Source organism: Nyctereutes procyonoides, unplaced genomic scaffold, assembly GCF_905146905.1.
Source record: "Nyctereutes procyonoides isolate TBG_1078 unplaced genomic scaffold, NYPRO_anot_genome, whole genome shotgun sequence".
Classification (NCBI taxonomy): domain Eukaryota; kingdom Metazoa; phylum Chordata; class Mammalia; order Carnivora; family Canidae; genus Nyctereutes; species Nyctereutes procyonoides.
This window is the reverse complement of record NW_026575020.1, coordinates 58,800,144-58,819,198: the sequence shown is the minus strand read 5'-3', so window position 1 is coordinate 58,819,198 and position 19,055 is coordinate 58,800,144. Positions and strand designations below refer to the sequence as shown.

The window sequence follows — 19,055 nt, the reverse complement described above, 5'->3', positions numbered from 1 at the left end:
TCCGCCTGCCAGCAGGGACACCATGAAGTTACAGCGGCCCGTGCGGCATCAGCAGAAAGGCAGACCCCGCACAACCCTGGAACACGGTCCGACGTCTAGAAAGACCACAGGTTTATGGTGAGGGGTTTTCAACACGTGCTGCGGCGGTGCGGCGGGGAAAGGATGCTGCTGTTAAAAAAAGAGGCCAGAACGGTCGGATAGCCACGTGCACAAAACACACCTTCGATCGTTCCTTCTTAACCATGTACAAAAAGTAGCTTGAGATGTGAGGCCCAAGAACTTCCAGAAGAGAGCCAGGAGAAAAGTCTTAGGGACTGCGAATGTGGCAAAGATTTCTTTAATAGGACATAAATAATTGGGATCCTTGGGTGGCGCAGCGGTTTGGCGCCTGCCTTTGGCCCAGGGCGCGATCCTGGAGACCCGGGATCGAATCCCACGTCGGGCTCCCGGTGCATGGAGCCTGCTTCTCCCTCTGCCTGTGTCTCTGCCTCTCTCTCTCTCTCTCTCTCTCTCTCTCTCTCTCTGTGACTATCATAAATAAATAAAATTAAAAAATAAAAAAAAAGGACATAAATAATTATAAATCGGACTCCTCAAAGTTAAATCCTTTTATTCTTCAACAGGCATCGTTGTGAAAATAAGGCAAACCACAGTCTGGGAGGAAGAAGCATGAACCCAACGGAGGTCATACAGTCAGAGCACGTGGCGGCTGTTAACGCGGTGGATGGAGCGACCCCCGAAGACGCCCAGGTCCCACTCTCTGGAGCCTGGGACTGTGTCACGTTGGATGGCCAAGAGGAATTTTGCAGACGTGGCTAAAGATCTTGGGACAGGAAAAAAAAAAAAAAAAAAAAGATCTTGGGACGGGATCATCCTGCGTCGTCCACGTGGGCCTAAACTAATCGTGACCTTTTATTTTTTTTTTATTTTAATCTTTTTATTTTGCACTATAAAAAACAACAGTAACACCCAGTAACGTACTGTTGTTCTTCACATTCATATGGATTTTAGGAAATTACTGCCTTTTCCCCTGGAGAGAGAAACCGCAGACAAAAAAAAGAAGTAGCACATTACAAAATCTGCTCGTGGCACCCACGGCCACCCCGTCAAAGGGGTGATTTTTGGTCTAAGGTCTGAAGAGCTCTTTTCTTTTTTTTTTTTTTTTTAATTTTTTATAATTTTTTATTTATTTATGATAGTCACAGAGAGAGAGAGAGGCAGAGACACAGGCAGAGGGAGAAGCAGGCTCCATGCACCGGGAGCCCGACGTGGGATTCGATCCCGGGTCTCCAGGATCGCGCCCTGGGCCAAAGGCAGGCGCCAAACCGCTGCGCCACCCAGGGATCCCCTGAAGAGCTCTTTTCGAATGACACAAGAGATGCTTTGAGGAGGGGGTGGCGAGAAAGGTTCTATGTGAGTAAGAATCATGCGAAGTCCAAAGTCTGGGAAGAACCCCGAGTGGAAAGGACACCCAGACAGGTCAGCGTCTTGCTACTTCAACCACCTGCCTTCACACGGGACCCAAGAGGGAGTCTCAAAACCATGTGAGGGTTCAAATAAGCATCTCGATCCCGTCCCTCCGCACCCTGGAGGGGTTACTTTCCTGACTGGGTGGTGATCAGCTTGTGCCCTGAAGCAAGAGACAGATGCGGAGACTGCCAAAGTTACAAAAGTAAGGTGGGAATCGTGCTTCCTTCGGAACAACTTGGCTTCCTAACTGCCTTTTCTCCTGGTCTAGCAACCGCTCTCTCCCACGTTGCTGTGGGTATTCATTGCCTTGCGCTTGAGATGAAAAGGCGAGCTTGGAGGTGCAGGGCCTGGGCGGTCCTGAGAGGGCAGGGGGTCTGAAGTACGGTAGTCGGCACGCGCTGCCCTCTCATGATGGCTTGGCCTTCCTTCGGTCCCCAAAACCTATCCCCGCTGTACGTGTGAAGTTCGTTTGCAAGCCACTGGGGCGGCGGGCCAGTGAGGTGTTCGGTATTGCACAGGTATGAAATGTCCACAGAGTTCAAAAAAAGCAGAATCATAGTTGTTCTTGAGGCTGGGCTGGTTCCCCCATCCCGGTTTTAGCAGGATGTGGCCGTGGCCATGGGGCTCCTGCCGAGCTGGACACCGTCGAGTGGGTGGACGTGGGTGCCAGCACCGAGGTAGGGAAGGTGCAGTAGGAACCCTGCGCGTCAGGGCTCAGCGTCTGCAAATGGGCGAGCAATGAAGAGCCGGCCGCCTCCCGTTGGCAGGAAGGAGCCGGAGGCGTGGAAGGTAGGATGTCGGACTCCTGCAGGAGCTGGCCCCGGAAGCCAAAGTTGGCCGAGACCACACTCCGCTGCTGCTTGATGTAATCGAGGGCATCCTTCAGGCGGAACTGCTTGGCCTTCGTGAGGTAAGCCATGCCGATGGTGGGCGAGCGGGAGATCCCAGCCTCGCAGTGGACCAGGACCTGCCTCCCCTTTCCCCGACACAGTCAAGTCTAGTGCTTGAAAGCAGGAGCTAATGTCGGCCGTGTGGCTCTTCCACGCGGATCCATTTGTCGTGTGGGTGGGTCGTGCAGGACTCGGAAGTCCGCCGTGAGACATTCAGCAGGGCCGTGATGGGCAGGTTGGCGAGGAACTCGCACTTGGGTGCATGGTAGGCACAAGGTAGAGGAATGGAAGGATTTTGACGGGGCCGCCCTGCTCGTAGGCTGGCCTGTAGCTGATGCTGAGCGCTGGTCTCCCACGCTGGCTCACGAGGGCTTTGTCGGTGTCCCCCTTCTCTTGTGAAATGGGTCGTACATCCACACAGCACTCAGGACATTCAGAGTCTCATATCCCCCTTTGAGGAAGTAGACCCACGGGCCGGCGGGCAGGCGGGCGAGCGGGGCGGTGAGCACGATGCACGTGGTACTCTCTGCGCGCAGCTTCTGGCACTGGAGGCTGCCCTGGGCGAGCTCGACCACGGCCACCCTGCCACCGCCCTCCTGCAGCAGCCACGCGTGCCGCCGCAGCACCACCGAGTTGAGGTTGACGTTGAGTGAGCCGTGCACGCTCACGGCGGCAGAGGCCTGGTAGGGCCGGCAGTCAGGAGCACCACGCAACGCGCCGCCGCCTCCTTGCAGAGCATCTTGTGCAGCTGGCACCCGTCAAGCGACGTGACCTTCATGCCGCTGCCCCGTGGTCCTGCACTGCGCGCCCCATAGGTGTCCATGGCCAGGGTGCCCGCCGGCGAGGCACGGGAGGGCAGCCCGCGAGGCTGCGGCCAGTCCACCAACCACGCAAGTCTGGCACCGGCGCGGCTGCTCAACTCTTCTTTCCCGCCCCGCACGCTCAGCAGCCCGCCCGGCCACCGCCCCCCAGAAGCCCGTCGTGAGCTTTTAAAACTCAGTCATGTCCTCGGCATTAGTCGGGCAGAGCGGTCTGATGGGCTCAACCCGCCGTCGCTGGACTTGAAAGCACCATGGCCAAGAGGAGGAGCAGCCTCTAGAAGCCTCGAACGACGTCTGGCTCACAGCGGGCGGGGACAGGCCTCAGAAACCCATGCAAGGGAAGTGAGCAAGGAACCAGATTCTCCCCCAGAGCCCGCGGGAAGGAAGCAGCCCTGCTGCCACCCGCCTAGCCACCCTTCCGGCCACCAGCGGCATGACGAAGTCAGTCTGTGCTGGCTTTGGCTGCTGAGTTTGTGGTGACTTGTCACAGTAGCAATGGAGAAGCGATGAGATACATAAACAACGTAATACGACTTCCTAATAGGCCAAAAGTCCAGGTTGAAAAGGCCAGAGATTTGTGATCGATCTAAATCCCTGAAAAGATGCTCGGCGTTGGTGAGCCGTGGGGACGTGCGCAGGGCACCTCGAGAGCCACTCTCGCCAGAACGGCTGAAGGGGAGCAGATGGCTCCAGGTGGCGGCGAGGGTGCGGAGCACTGCCTGCCACTCACCGCTGGAACGCGGCCCAGTGCAAGCACGTTGGAGAGCAGTTTGGCAGCTTCTAGAACATTAGTCACACCCACGCCACCGCTGCCCCCAACGACCTGACCCTGTCACCCTGTGCGTGCCCAAGAGAAATGAAGACCTGTCCATGATTGCTCAACGCAGCTTTATTCAAACTAGCGGGAAATCGAAACCAGCCCTAAGGCCCACTGAGCAGACCGGCACATCCACACGATGAGGCGTGTTTGGCAGTGAAGCGGGGACGCACAGCGTGGGTGCGTCTCAGAGGAATCAGGCCGAGAGTTAGCCCCGTGCTGACTGGGATGGGGCGTGGGGGCACACCTCCTACCCCATGCCTCTGACCCCAGGCCCACGGGACGTTCTCCAGTCCCGGAGAGGAGGGTGAGGCGCGCTGGAAGGTGGCGTGGGGGCGTGCTGCCGTCAGAGCTCACGGCACCACTTGCGTGCCCCACCCCGGCGTCCAGGGGCCCAGGGAGGGTGGGGTGGCAGCGTCCCATGCCCCTTGGGCACCTCCAGAAGGACCAGAAGAAGCTTGCTTGCAATGTCCCTTTTATTAAAGATAATTGCACTTAAGATCAAGTGTTTCCCTGTGTCCCGTGAACCCCCCGAGTCCCCGGGCCTGCTCTCATCGGACTGCTGGACGGGGCAGCCCCCCAGCTGCCGGGCGCGATGGGCAGGGGCCCAGAGAGCCGTCTGCGGTGGCCGCCCAGCTCTGTCCTTTCATCTGGCCATCCGTGCCGCGAGCTCGGGGTGCGGGTATGACAGCCTCAGCCCGAGCACACGTCTGCCGTCACAGACAGGCAGCTGGTGGCAGATGACATCACGCACATTCCAGTGACGGGCTTCGGAGAGGTAAACCTTCCAGAACAACACTGCACACACCAGGCAACCCCAGGGGCGCTGCCGTCGGGTCTGTGCAGAAAACCTGTCAGGCACGTTGCTGGCCCAGAGCCCCAGAGCCCCAGGTACCAGGAGGTAGACGTGCATGTAGATCTGGGTATTGGAGGGAGGTCGGCGGCAGGAGACGGCTTGGAGGGGCAAGCGCTCCTGACCCCGAGGCCCCCCCACGTCCTGACCAAGAACGCGCAGGTGCTGAGGCCACGGCGAAGCCCATCTCGCCCCGTAGGGGATCAGTGCCCCACCGGCCCCAGGTTAAGACCAGCTGATGAGAAACTGTTCTCCCATCGTCAGTGACACGGGGATGTCCAGGGTCTGGAAAAAAAAAATAAGACTTGACCGGTAAACGTTGGCCATCAGAGGTGAGGCCGGGAGCGCTGGGCAGACAGGCCCGGGCCTGGGTGCGTGGTGCACGGGTGGCCCGGCCCTGGAGGCCTCTGCTCGCTCCTCCCCGGCTGAGCCCGGAGGACCGGCGTTTCCTGCGGGGGCTGCCATTTAAACCTGACCGTCATCGGTGCAGGCGCTGGCAGGGGCAGGGCCCAGGGTGCAAGGGGGCCCGTGGTCCCCTCCATCCCCCACCCCTGGACGGCCGGGCCTAGCCGGCCCCGGGGCCCAGCGTCCTTGGCACCTCGCACCCCTCGGCCGCCCCGGGCCCTCCGGCCCCATCTGTGGGCTCTTGCCTTGGTGTCGGGGCTGTAGGTGAAGGCGACAGGGACGCCGTTGCAGAGGACCTGCCTGGGGCCTGCGGCCACCCCCAGGACAGTCACCTTCCTCAGCTGCAGGCCGGCCCCCTCGCTAGTCACGTGTACCAGCTCGTTCACGATGGTGTCCTGGCCGAATGGAGACAGAACCGGGGTGTCGGCAGGCGGCCCAGGGAGCCCCGCGGGGTGCGGCCTCGTCGGCAGCACACCCCGCGCACACCCTCAGGGCGCCCCAGGTGCCCGGGGACCCGGTCGGGGCGGCTGGCCACAGGCCCTGCTCCCTTAGCAAGGCTGAGCTGGGGACGGGGCCCCCACAGCGGCCCCCCCACCTGGGCAGCTCTGGGACTCACGTTCCTGGCCAGGAAGACCACCTCCGTGTAGGCCCCGCGCTCCAGCACCCCCAGGCTCTCCCCGTCGTCCCAGAACAGCTCCCCTCGGGCTTCCCCGTTTGTGCCCAGGGCTGCAACCAGGGCCATGGGCTGCTTTCGGGACTCTGTGGTTGTGAGGCCAGGGCCCTGGAAAGGCAGGTGGCACGTGTCACCGTCTGAGGCCTGGCAGAGGCGTCCCAGGTCAGGACAGGAGGGACACCGGGCAGGGATGGCTCTGGGCTGCAGAAACCAGGATCTGCACAGCAGCCTACAGCTGCCGGGCTTGGGCGCCTGGGGTGACCACGCTGGCCAAGGCAGACACGCTGGAGGACACGCGAGGCCCCCAGAGGTTAGCAGGCCTCCCCTCCGCTGCTCATCTTCGACCCTCAGACACTGTCCTCTCTGCCCGAGGATTTGGGGGTGGACCCTCTCCTGAAGGGACAGTGTGGGGTCCTGGCAGCCCCAGAGCTGGACAGATAGGGTCGGGGGCTCCGCCCAGGTACCTGCAGGGGGACGATGTGCCCAGCCCGGAGGTGGACGTTGATGGTGTCCAGTGGGGCCGGCAGCGTCACCCACTGCCCCTTGCTGTGGATGGTGGATGTGAGCAGAGCTGCAGGTGGGGGCGGGAGGCTGCCGAAGGCCCCTACGGGCACCTGGAGGGAGACAGCACGTCACAAAGTGTCAGGGCAGTGCCAAGGCCCTGGGGTGGCTGTCTGGCCCACGCCCGCACGGCACGGGGGAGGGACACCTCTGGTCTCCCCCATCCTCCCCGGTTTTAGGGTCCCCAGGACTCACCGTCTGCAGGTCGTACCATGTGCCAGCGGGGAAGTAGCCAGTCACTTCGACCTTCCCGGCCTCGAGCACGGGGGTGATGAGCAGAGCCTCCCCCCACAGGAGCTGGCGGTCCACGGTCCAGGTGCGGGGGTCCTCGGGGAACCTGCAGGCACGGAGGGGCGGGCGTGTGGGCCTGGTGACCTCCGAGGAGCCCTTGGGGAAGACCAAGGAGCCAGAGGCCTCCGGGTCGGACGGGGCGGGTTCCTGCCCTCTCTTCCCGAGGCTCGTCTGCTGGAGGGTGACCCTGGTCTAACCGACCAGCTGCAGCTGTCACGTGTCGGGGACACTGGCTGCCGGTGGTGCTGCTGGCGTCCGCGCTGATCGATCGGCCTTCCCGATCCCGCGCTGAGGGGAGGCCAGCTGTTCGGTTTGCGTTCAGAGGAGTATTTGTTCCTAAACTCAACCCCCTGCCCTTTGCCTTTTGCTTCTGAGGCTCAGCAAGCTGTCTCCTGGCCATGCACTGGGGGACGTCGGCCTGTGTTCCTGCGGAACTTCCTGTAGCTGAATCCTTGACGTCTGAGTGCGCATCTGTCTGGAACTTAGGTTTGCACCGCAGGACGGGAAAAAGGGATTTCTGCAAACGGCTGACCAATTTTTACTACTCGGGGCTCCTCTGATCCCCTGACTGGAGACGGCACTTGGATGCACGGCGCCTTTGCACGTGTCTGAGTCCCACTTGGGGGATGTCGTTGGGTTTCCGTGTTGGTCCTTCCTCCCCTACGCCAGCCCCGGGACGGCTTCACAGCTTGCTTCCCCAGCTGGGGGCCCGGTCTGTACCCGGGCTCCTTCAGCCGGGTGCCCCGTACCTGGAATGCCCCCAGCCCTGAGCTGCAGTCTCACGGGCGGGAAGGGGGGTCGGCCTGGGGCTCAGCCTCACCTCCCTCGGCTGCGTGGGCTCCTGGGCCCGCGGAACACCCCCTGGGGCAGGACGTGGGCCCTCCCTCCCCGATGCAGGGCACTCACTCGAGGAAGAGGGGCCGGGCCACGGTCTCGCCCCCCGCGTGCGCCCGGTGGAAGAGCGTGTAGAGGTGGGGCAGCAGCGAGTAGCGCAGGGCGAGCGCCTTCCTCATGGCTTCCTGCGCTGTCGCGCTGAACCTGTACGGCTCCTGGGGCTGGAGGGGGGTGGAGGGGGGCGGAGGGGAGCACCCGGCTCTGGGGCCGCAAGGTCCCCGCCTCTCCCCGGGACACCCGGCCCGCCCGCGCCCAAGGTGGGACCCCCGGGCCCCAGGGCAGACCGCGCCCCCCGCCCGGCCCCTACCAGGCTGTTGAGGTCGTTGTGGTTCCGCATGAACGGATAGAAGGCCCCCAGCTGGGTCCAGCGCACGCACAGCTCCTCTGACGTGTTGCCCAGGAAGCCACAGACGTCGGCCCCGACCAGCGGCACCCCCAGCAGGTTGAACAGCAGGATTTCTGGGGGGCGGGGGGTCAGGCTGGGGCTCAGGCTCGAGTGGCTGGAGCGTCAGGTGGCCCCAGGTCCCCGAGTCAGTGCCCACCCGCCACTGCTCAGCAGGACCAGGCTGCGCTGGGTCCTCCCTCTCCTCAGGGGCCCCTCGGGGCCTAGGAGCCGATGGCCAGGAGCCCACCCAGCCCAGGGCCATGGGGGCCGGGACCTGGGTGACCTCTGCCACCTAAAGAGCCGTGTGCCGTGCGCCAGGACTACAGCCCAAGAGCCTGAGGGGTGGGCACAGAGCGGGAACCGGCCTCCCCAGGGGCCTCGGAGACTGGCCTGCGGGGGCCTGGGCCCTGCTCTGGGAGGAGACGGCTGCTCCCCCGAGAGCTTGCCCAGCGGGGCTTCCCCATGCCCCCGGGTCTGCAGATGCGCCCCACACAGCAGCAGCCCCACTGCTACCAGGAAGCCTCCCGCTGGGGCTTCGCCATGTGGTGACCCTGGGAGGTGACCCCGGCCCCTTCCCAGAGCTCCCGAGGCGTCGCTGTGCCTGGTGCGCAGCAGCATCAGGGCTCTCGAGCATAGTCAGGTGGGGTGGACGGCGCCTGTGGGCTGGGCTCAGCATGTGGTCGCCAGGGGGACAGGACGAGAGGACAGAACCTGACTGCTTTGTAGGCAGCGGCCGGGGCGAACTGGAGATGGGGATGCTGGGAAACTCCATCACTGCCCGCCAGAGCAGGAGAGCACCTTAAGTGAGCTGAGCCACACAGGTGCACAGATGTACAGGTGCGCCAACCCGGACAGGTGCACGGGTGAACCAGTGAGCCAGCCCACACAGGTGAGCTGAATCACACAGGTGAGCCAACCCACACAAGTGAGCCGACAAACACAGGTGAGCCGACCTGCACAGGGAGCCGACCTGCACAGGTTCATGGGTGCACAGGTGAGCTGAGGTGCACAAGTGAGCCGAATCACAGGTGAGCTAACCTGCACAGGTCCATGGGTGCACAAGTGAGCTGACCCACACAGGTGAGCTGACCCGCACAGGTGCACAGTGCACAGGTGAGCCAACCTGCACAGGTGCATGGGTGCACAAGGCCAGCCGGCCTCCCACCCCAGTGAGTCAGCAGCATCTTGCTGAGCTGAGCCTGGCACTGGGTTCTGGGCCCATGCTCCCCTCCAAGCAGCCGCCCCGGCAGGTGCCCTCACCTGGTACAGAGTACGAGAGCTGCTCCCAGCTGCTCCACACGTCCCCTGTCCAGTGGCCGGCGTACCGGCCGTGGCCGGCGAAAGTTGAGCGGGAGATCACAAAGGGGCGCGTCCCCCGAGCCTTCACGAGGGCCCTGGGCAGAGCAGGGGGGCAGAGCGATGCAGGGCGGGGCTGCCCGGGGGCCCGAGTGGCCCAGCGCCTCACCTGGCGGTGCAGCGGGGAGCCGGGAGCCGAGGCCGGGAGGAGGGAGGGAGGTGGGGCTCCGCCAGAACCATCAGGCTGCCCCAGGGAGGACAGGTGCCCCTTTAGGCTCCCTCAGGGTGTCTGTGCGGTCACCACCGGCTCCCCCTCTGGGGCACGGGGCAGCCGAGAGCCCCTCACCTCTGGGAGGCGATGGCTTCCGTCAGGCCGTACAGGTTGTGCAGGTTGTAGTGCGTGGAGAGCAGCTGGCGGCTGGAGGCACAGATGGTGGCCGCCCGCAGGGTCCCGCCAACCACCCCTGGAAGAGGGGGAGGCTGGCCGGCTGGTGTCCCCCACGCCCCCGGAGCCCCCCTGGTACGTGCGGTGTCCACTTTCCCAGGGACAAGGTGGATGCTGCGTCTGCCCTTGCCGACCGCAGACTTCACCAACACCTGCTCCTGACCCATTTCAAGTCTTCCTGTCCCTGTCCCTGACCCCGAAACACCTTCCCTCTGAAGGGCCACGCCCAGCGGCAGGTGCCCCGGTCTGCGTCGCCTGGCTGACGTCTCCCCAACCTGACCTTCCTCCTGGGGTTGCCCTCCCCTTTCCCGGGGGGCTGTGCCCAACAGCTCCTCGCAGAGGATGCCTTCTCATCTCCCAGGCCAGGGAAGGAAAACCCCTGATCCGAGCCTTCAGTCCTCAGGCAGCTGGTCGTGCGGGCAGGCGGGAGAGCTCACCGGGCACGTAGGGCGGGTTCTCCAGGTCATTGTCGGGGCAGCCGTACACCGAGCCCCTCACGAAGTTGGATGGCTCGTTCATGTCCTGCGAGAGAGGCCCTGGTGGTGGGCGGCCTGCCCGGGGTGGAGGCTGGGGCCCGACCCACAGCCCACGGGGCACTCACAATCCACATGCCGTCGAAGGGCACCTGGGCGTGGAACTCAGACACCATGTCCTGCCACCAGTCCAGGGCCGCGGGGCTGGTGAAGTCGGGGAAGACGGTGAACCCGGGCCACACCTGGAGGAAAGGCCAGAGGGGAGACCAGGCCCCCCAGAGCCACGGCCTCGCTCGTCTGCCTGGGGGTGGAAGGGCTGCGGAGGTGGTAGGGGCCGCGGGGCACTCAGCTGAGGCCTCGCTTTCAGACACAGGCCCCAGAACTGGGTCTCACACACCTACACCCCCGGCAACCTCCCTGCCCCCGGCTGGGACCCCCTGCCCCTTGGTTGTGGGCACACCCTGGACGGGAAGTTGGGGACTCTGCTGGGTGCCCCCTGGGAGAGCCTGGGAACCCCGCCTCGGGGACCTGGGGGACGAGGAGACCCTCGCTCAGAGCCCCCCACCCCATGGAAGGATTCTCAGTGGCATCCCTGTCAGGAGCCCCCGTCACCTCCAGCTGTGACCCCCACACACACTCTCCCGTGGACAGCGTGAGGATTTCCTGAATGCCGTCCCCTTCCCGAGGAGTGTCCTGTGCCCCGCCCTACCTGCCCCGGCTGGGGACACCTGCTTTCTCATCCCAGGCCCCCAGAAACCCCCCTACCTTCCCAATCAGTGGCTGCCCCGTCTCATTGGTGATGAAAACCTTCCTCCGCAGACCCTCGTCGTAGGGTCGGTAGCTGCCAGGGGGGCCAGAGCTGCTGATGGCCGGGTCCTGAGGGAGGACAAGCAAATGCCCCAAAGCCCTGCCCTGAGCCCTGCCCTCCTTCCCGTGAGGGGGAACCGGCTGAGGCCCCCCTGGCTCCGGCTGCCCGGCGCCTCCAGCACTGGGGGATGGCAGCGGAGGGCAGCCCCCCTGCTTTAAGCCGTCCACGTGACCTACAACCGAGAGGATCCTGAGCGACGCGCATTTCCAGGGGCCCTTGGGCTGGACATCACTGGACGGCAGGGCCCCGTCCGTAAGTCTGAAATCCCCTCACCGGCAGGGACCCCCGGGAACCGGCCAGTGAGCTTGGCAGGCCTGAGACGGGGTGGGGGGGGGCACTCACCACGATCATCACGTACCGCCGGCCGCCCCGGTGCAGCTCCTCCACCATGGCCGGGAAGTCCCCAAAGCCGTCCTTGTTGAAAGTGAAGTCCCTCCTGGCGTCCATGTAATCCAGGTCGTTCCACTGCGTGTCCTGCAGCCACGGCACGGGGACCCCTGCAGCCGGCCTGGGGGGCGCGTCCCCCCGCCCCCCGCCCCGCAGGCCCTCCCAGCACTCACCAGGGGGAAGTGGGCCCGGGTCATGTTCTCTACCACCTGGCGGGTGATGGCCGTGGATGAGTATCCCCAGCGGCACAGGTGGAAGCCCAGGCCCCAGTAGGGCGGCATGAACGGGGAGCCTGCACCGAGCGCACTGCGTGAGCAGGGGGGCAGCGCGGGGGCCGCGGAGCAGACGGGGCGGCGCGGGCCGGGGAGCAGGCCTACCCACGACTTCCAGGTACTGCTGCACCACGCTCTTGGGCTCCGGGCCCAGGAAGACGTACACGTCCAGGATCCCGCCTGTCGACCTCCAGCTGAGGGCCGGGCTCGGCTGCAGGACCACGTCTGCGGGTAGCAGCCCTGGGCTCAGAACAGATCCCCGCGTGTCCCCCCGGCCCCTCGGCGTCCTGAACAAGAGCCACGTCCCACCCAGGGAGGCCGGCAGCAGGCTGCTCGGGCCTGGGGACAGTCACCCTGACTCCCCGAAGAGCCTGGAGCAGAACAGGAGAAGGCTAAGCAGCCAGACCCCAGGACGTCCCCCCGCCCCCCGGCTTTGCTCAGAGGGCAGAGTGTCCCTCAAGGGCACCGCCCACTGGACTCATTTCTTGGGAGAGTAACAAGGCCCGACGCCCTGCCCACGGCCCCAGGCCCCTACCGCCGACCTGTGGGGACAGGTGTGCAGAGCCCCACGCTCCGCCACGGAGGGGGGATGCAGCCACAGCCGAGGAAGGCCTTGGCCTGGGGGCTCCAGGGAACTGGCTGCGGGACACGGCGGCGGGGGGAGGTGGGGGGGGACAGGCTGCTGCTAGGGCAGGCCGCCCCCCTGCTTACCCATGGCATTGCTGTTCAGCAGGAAGACCCCGTGAGCTGACCCGCCGTCCTCCAGCGCCAGGTAGAAAGGGTGGGACCCATACAGGTTCACGTTGGGCTGGGCACATGGACACAGCACATTAGCGTCCCCACCCCACGGCGCCCCTACTCCCCTCCGTGCTGCCCCCTTTACCGAGGGGGCGATGTCCCGGTTCCAGAGGGTGACCCTGGTCCAGTTGGTGCTGAGCATCAGGGAGCCGAGATGCTCAGCAAGGCCGGCGATGTGCTGGGACGGCAGGGAGGTGGACAGCTGCAGAAACTGGTCGGCGAAGAACAGGGGGGCCACCGTCGTGTTCAGCCTGCAGGAAGAGCCCAGGCGGCCTTGCGTCGGCGGCGGGGGCCCTCCCAGAGAGACCCCTGGGCTGGCACCCCGAGGAGGGCCGGGATGGCCCAGCACCTCCCTGACGCACTGGCCCTGGGGCAGGAGCAGGCACTGGAGGCCCGGCGACCCCGGGGACCGGAGCCAGGGGTGGAGCACTCCCAGAGCACTACCCGGCTATGCCCACGATGCACCGGGTGGGTGTCCACGGGGGGACTGCCCCATGCGCCGTGGCTGCAAGCAGGCGCTGCGCCTTTCAGTCCTAGGAGCTGTGCCCTCGAGCTCCTCCCAAGGGCCAGACCGCTCCCAGACCGCGGCCCCGTCCTGCGCCAGAGCCCGTAGAGCTGTCCCCCCAGGGGTGGCCAAGGCCCCGAGGCTGCCCAGGGTGAGGGCACGGCAGGAGCCACAGATGGGGCACGAAATACCGATTAATGCTGATTTCACGGGAGGCCCGTCATGGCACCCTGCCTGCCCCCGGGCAGGACGTATCTGTGGGTGCGCCTGTGTTTTCAAGACCACAATCTGATTACAGGCTTCAGAAAATCTCTCTCTGATCTCTGCTCAGAGGTCAGCCTCCTCCAGAGGCCTTCTGTAGCCCCCCTCCAGAGCCAGCCCTGCCCTCCGCGTCCGCTCCGCTCGTTTCCAGAACTTTCTTAGCACTGGTACTTGGCCTCGCTCACTGCCTCTCCCCAGTGTGTCAGCCCTGAGGGCGGCTCGACACGGCTCAGCCAGGAATGGGCACAAGAGAAAGATCCGCATCCCAGGAGGTGACTTCTCTGAAGACCAAGGCCGGTCCGAGGTCATCTCCGACCCCGTAACGCAGCCCCGTGATGAGCAGGAGCCTGGCCAACTCGGGGCACGCGTGGACGTGGGGCCGTGCGGGCCAAGCGCACAGGGAGCGTCCCGTGCAAGCGTGCTTGTCCCCGCCAACGGCTGGGCAGGGGACGCTCTGGGAGGGGACGAGCCGGGCGCTGGGAGTCAGCGGCCACCGCCTGGGAGTCCAGGAGCGGCTTCCAGGATGCTTTGGTGCCTCCAGTCCCCGAGGCGCGGTGTGGGCGGTGGGGGTGACTCATCCCCTGGAGGCGAGGGCACGACAGGCTGGTGCCCCTCCCTCCCTCCCGAACCCCGAGACCCCGTGGGCGACCGCTGCGGCCCAGAGCCGCTGGAGGAGCTGGAGGTCCAGCAGCGAGCTTCCGGGGCGGGGGGTGGGGCAGACTCCCTGGGGCACAGACGGCAGCAACAATTTGGGCAAACCTAAGGTCTTAGGGGGACGCAAAACAGACAGTGGCCAACAGTGTGGATGCAGGGCCCTGGCTCAAGCTGCCTCAGTCTCCCCGTCTGTGCAGTGGGGACAGTCTCCGCATACTCCTGAGATGCTGGGGTGCGTGGCCTTAACAGGATGCCCGAGGTGCCTAAGTGACACGTGGGACTTCATTATAAGTAAGATTAAGCAATGAGGGGATGTGGCCGGGGTGGCGGCGCCACTTCCCACCCGACTGTGGCTTCTCGGCCCCGGCACTGGTGACACGGGGGCTGGCTTGCTCTGCATGGTGGGGCCGTTGCCAAACGTCCCTCCCGAGGATGCCACCCCAGCCGGCACTCCCTGGGGGTTGTCGGGGGACCCGAGGGAGGGCTCCCGGCAGGGGGGTGGTGAGGAGGTCTGCGGGGGGCAGGGGGGAGCACCAGGACTGCACTCACAGCACCCGGCCGTCCAGCTTCCGGCGCACGACCACCCCGAAGGGCTCCTCCTGGAACTCCACGCTGTAGAGTGTGGCCGAGGCGCGGCCGTGGGCCCGCGGGGTCTCCAGGGGCACCTCGTAGCGCCTGTTGGCGGGATCTTTGATCTGGAAGTCAGACGGGGGAGCCGTGAGGCCCTCACCCTCCTGGGTGCAGGACCCCATGCAAACCCCAGCGGGGCCAGCCCAGCCCATGGGCCCGGGCGCTTTGGTCAGCGGAGGCTCCGTGGCCTCAGGTGCAGAGCCGGGGAGCACCCCGTGTGGCTCGCCAGGTGGGACACGGAACACCCAGGCGATGTGAATTCCAGAGAAACAGCTCTTTTCAGGCCGTCTCCAATATCGCATGAGACACATGCTAAGAAAATAAACTCGTTCCTTGGTTTCCTGGAATTCCCATTTACCGGCATCCTGAATTTTTATTTGCTGAATCTGGCAACACTGTTCCCCCCAGCATGACCGTCACAGGGTGGCCGAGATGTCACAGCACGCAGCTCAGCTGTGCCTGCCTCGCGGTAATCACTCCCTAAACGCGGGCCTGGCCGTTACACATAAATTACTTCGTTAAAATTATTATGAGTCGTGTGCTTCGGGCTCTCTCGGCTCGGCCTCCGCACACCCAGTCCTCGGATTTCTGCTGGGCACCTGCTACGTGCCAGACACCGTCCCAGGAGCTGGGGATCCGCAAGGAATAAATCGGACGAGAGGTCCCGGCCTCACGGGCGGACGATCATCAGACTGCACTGCCCGCCGCCCAGAACGCTCCCCCTTCCTTCCTCCACCTCTCCGCCCGCTGACTCCTGTCCTGTAGGACTGCAGGTCCCAGGTAGGATGTCACTTCCTGGGGGAGACCTAACCTCCCTCCACGGTGCCCTGCCCTCTAGAGCATGTTCTAGAACCTTCTAACCAGGTTAGAAGTGACCACGGCTCCCTGAGCGTAGAGCTGTTGCACTCACTCCGGGGCTCCCAGTGAAGGCACAAAACCCATTTGCACACTAAACCCACACCCCGTAGATTCCATCTTCGTCCACTGCCCGCCCCCATTTTCTCGGCCCCTGCCCACCGTGAAGTGGAGCCGGCTCTCCGTCTCCAGCAGCACGTCCAACCGTAAGGCCAGGATGTCCTTGGGGAAGAAGGTTGGGGTGCTACGGGTCAGAGCGGCCGTGTAGCCCGTCTCCGTGGTGGTCAGGTTCTCCAGCTTGTAACTCGGGTAGCTGGGTGGGAAGAAGCACCAGGGCTGTCCCATCCGGGGGAGCTGGGGCCAGGGCGTCGCGGGCCTGTAGCAGCAGCCCCGCGCCTCACACTGCTCCTGGGTGATGGCCTTGTCCGGGGCACAGTCGAAGCGGCTGTTGGGGGGCACATCACACTGTGTGGGCGCCGCTCGGGGCCTGCCGTGGTGCCCTGGGCTGGGCTGGGGGCCTGGGTCACGGGCTCCTTGCTGGTGAGCATGATAAAGCTCCTCGGGCCCTTGGGAGAAGCGCCGCTGCTCTTGGGGGACCACCAAGGAGTCACGGAGCAGGACGTGGCCCAGGAAGGCAGCGGTGGCCAGGCAGACGAGGGTGCAGACCCCCAGCAGGGGCCGGGAGCTGGGAGGCCACCTTGCGTCCATGGTCGGGGGCACCTGCGGGCCGCGGGGCTGGGTCCTGGGGGCCTGCCGAGAGAAGAGCAGCGCTCAGCAAGGAAGGCGGGACGGGGTGGCCGGGGGCCCTCGGGGACTCTCACAGCAGTTTCCAGATGTGGACCCGTGGCTGGCCCCGCGGCGCCCAGGGGGAGGTGTGCCCAGAGAGCGGGACAGGCGAGGACGGACAGGCTCGGGGCGCCGTTTAGGAAGACGGCAGGGAAGGCAAGAGGGAAAGCAGAGAAAGCCCCGAAGCGGGAGTTGCAAAATACCCTGTACGGTGAGTGCTCGCGAATGGAATGCACTTAAAATGTGCCTACGGCGACTGAAGGACACGGAGAGACGCGCGTGGGAGCCCGACGGGTATAACGAGCGAGTGACAACACGCAGAGAGAGTGAGCCCCGCTCTGCGGAGACGGGGGCGGTCACCGCGTCTCGGGGAATGTGCTGCAAGTGGAAGGGCCCCTGGGGAACCCACCGCTGTCCCTCCTCTCCCTCGGGCCCTCTTCTGCTGACCTGTGGCTACAGCCTGGTAGGAAGACTCGGCGGCTATGGGGCGGCTATGGGGCGAGGGGGGCCGCAGGGGCGGGACGGCCCGGGACCTGGCAGGTGGAAGCCCCTCCCAGGCCCTGCGGTTAGGGTGGAGAGGGAAGCCTGTTCTCCTCGGTGCTTCTCTGTATATTCTAAATATTTTATAACGAAAGCTGCTGGGAGCAAGATCCCAACAAGACTGAACGTGCAAGGATTTAATTAGGGGAGTCCTTTCTCTCGAGAGAAAATGGGGAGGTTGCCAGGGAAGGCGGGGGGAGCTGTCACACCCCCGGCAAGTCTGACCGCAGAGGAGTCAGGTGCCGGGAGACAGCCCTGTAGCTAATGAGGCCGTGGGGTCCGCAGCGGAGTGGGGGGAACCTGAATCAAAGCTGGCGCTCGCGGGTCCAGGTGTCCCAGAGGTGGCCGGCCCTGGTGTCGTGGGAGCCGGAGCCGATGCGTGCAAGCTCTGCGCGGCGGGAGGCCTGCAGGACGCTCGCACCCTCGTGCCACCAGACGCACGCAAGGACTGGGGAAAAGTCACACCCTAGCATGAGGGCCCGAGGGAGTCCGAGCCGGTCACACACACACAAACCAGACCCCTGGGACGTTCTGGCCACAGCGGGCACGGCTGGAGCAGACAGGTGGGGTCTTCCCTCACACCAACCAACTGCTCCAATCTCCAGGCGCCAGGTGGGCGTCCCACGACTCACTCCAACCCCGACACGGTTCCTGCAGTTGGAACAGGCCCCACAGGGGGGGCCTCAGCCCCGCGGGTGCAGACCCCAGTCACAGGCCCCACATCGCCACTCGCGCTCCTGACCAAATAACTGGCTATAGGTTCGAGGGCTCGCCCCCTGCCCCCCGCCCCCCTCCAGCTGGGTAACCGGCTGCAACATCTCACAGCACACTCAGGAAAGGGCTTTACCTACTGTTACCCGTTTATTGTACGGGATTCGTGGGGTTGCGGGGGGACACGGAGCCTCCACGCCCTCCCCAGGGGGGCCTCCCTCCCTCCCGCTCTAAAAAAGGGTTCACCAGCTCACAGGCTCTCAGAACCTCAACTGGTGCTGGTTCCGTGACCCGAGCACAGCTGATTAAATCATCGCTCATTGGTGATGCTCCATCAGCAGCTCCTCTGTGCTCCCCGGAGGTTAGGGGGACGGGAGGGGAGGGGAGGCCCACAGTTCCCAGCCTGGGTTCCTGCCTCCCGCTCCACTCTGGGGGACCAGGCCCGCCCTGAGCCTGTGCACAGGCCCAGCCACCACTTTATTAGTGTATGAAAGACCCCGCGACTGCCAAGGCTGGGGGGGGTCTCAGGAGCCCAGGGTGGGGCCCTGGGACGAAGACTCAGTGCGGTCCGGCTGCACCTGCCGCACCTGGACACGCACACCTGCTGCACCTGCCGCACCTGGACACGCACACCTGTGATCGCGGGGAGGCAGGCAGCAGGTGGGCGGTGCCCGCGGCCTCCCCTCGGAGCCCAGCAGCGCGGGGGTGGGGGGTGGGGGGGCCACAGGGCCAGCGCCCCGCCCTCCCCCCCCCCCCCCCGCGGCTCCACCCTGCAGAGGGCAAGAGCTGTGCACAAATGGGGAAAAGCCCAAGGTCGGGAGGTCGAGCGGCGCTGCAGGCCGGGAGGCCCCGGGGCTCCGCCGTCCGGGAGGCGGCTCCTGACCCCCGGGTCACCCCGCACCCCCGCCGGGATGTGCCTCAGTTTCCCCCCCAGCCCCGGGGCGCGGAGGTGACCGTGGGGTCCCCGGGGGCCCGCCGCCCGCCGCCCGCGGACCCGGCACGACGCGCTCGGCTTCTCCACCAGCAAAGTCGCAGAGAATCGGCCGCGTCCAACGGCTGCTGCGGCCGCGACCCCCCCGCCCCGCGCCGGGACCCCCGACGCCCCGGGGCCGCTCACCTCCGCGCACGCGCGCCCGGCCCGGGCCCCGCTCCCCTCTGCGCACGCGCGCCCGGCCCGGCTCCCTCTCCGCACCCCCCCCCCCGCCCAACCCCGCTAGACTCCGCGCATGCGCACCCGGCCCGGCTCCTTCCCCGACGACCCGCACCGCCGCCAGCCTCCGCGCACGCGCCCCGGCCCCGGCCACGCTAACGGGCACGCGCCGGAGGGGGCGGGGCGGGCCGCGTGACAGGCCGCGTGACAGGCCCCCCGCGCAGGCGCCCTGGGCGGGGGAGGGAGCGCGCCTCGGGCCGCGCGCGCCCCCTGCTGGCGGGGCGTCCTCTGCGCGGGCGGCCGCGCCGGGAGCGCGCGAGGGGGTCTGTGCACCTGCCGGAGGCACCTGCGCGGCGGGGCGGGG

General features: G+C 65.5%; 1 protein-coding gene and 1 pseudogene across 3 annotated transcripts; both read right to left on the bottom strand.

Moving 5' to 3' along the window:
* Window positions 1–2,066: 2,066 nt before the first annotated feature.
* On the bottom strand, window positions 2,067–3,284 carry LOC129517262 (dual specificity protein phosphatase 5-like; annotated as a pseudogene).
* Window positions 3,285–4,460: 1,176 nt separating this feature from the next.
* Window positions 4,461–18,794, bottom strand: GAA (alpha glucosidase). 3 transcript variants are annotated; one of them, XM_055326037.1, is made up of 20 exons: window positions 18,776–18,794; window positions 15,667–16,254; window positions 14,569–14,714; window positions 12,685–12,850; window positions 12,513–12,609; window positions 11,907–12,026; window positions 11,703–11,821; window positions 11,485–11,616; window positions 11,040–11,150; window positions 10,403–10,516; window positions 10,239–10,323; window positions 9,703–9,820; window positions 9,321–9,454; window positions 7,983–8,134; window positions 7,688–7,836; window positions 6,686–6,827; window positions 6,394–6,543; window positions 5,873–6,037; window positions 5,502–5,651; window positions 4,461–5,136 (listed from the first exon to the last, which is right to left on the bottom strand). In XM_055326037.1, exons 2-20 carry the CDS (start codon window positions 16,210–16,212, stop codon window positions 5,077–5,079), a joined length of 2,856 nt encoding a protein of 951 aa, XP_055182012.1. In that variant the 5' UTR covers window positions 16,213–16,254; window positions 18,776–18,794; the 3' UTR covers window positions 4,461–5,076. The 3 variants fall into 3 exon arrangements, with proteins under 3 accessions (XP_055182012.1, XP_055182004.1, XP_055181996.1); XM_055326029.1 differs by lacking the exon at window positions 18,776–18,794 and adding an exon at window positions 18,659–18,708; XM_055326021.1 differs by lacking the exon at window positions 18,776–18,794 and adding an exon at window positions 16,738–16,759.
* Window positions 18,795–19,055: the final 261 nt, after the last annotated feature.

Bases quoted from the DNA above. Each gene is read 5' to 3' on its own strand.
- GAA (XM_055326037.1), bottom strand. From the start codon at position 16,212: ATGGACGCAAGGTGGCCTCCCAGCTCCCGGCCCCTGCTGGGGGTCTGC. The intron at 9,821-10,238 runs GTGAGCTCTCCC...CCCCTCTTCCAG, and splicing joins GAACCCGCCCTACGTGCCCG to GGGTGGTTGGCGGGACCCTG. The intron at 6,828-7,687 runs GTGAGTGCCCTG...CCGTGCCTGCAG, and splicing joins GCCCGGCCCCTCTTCCTCGA to GTTCCCCGAGGACCCCCGCA.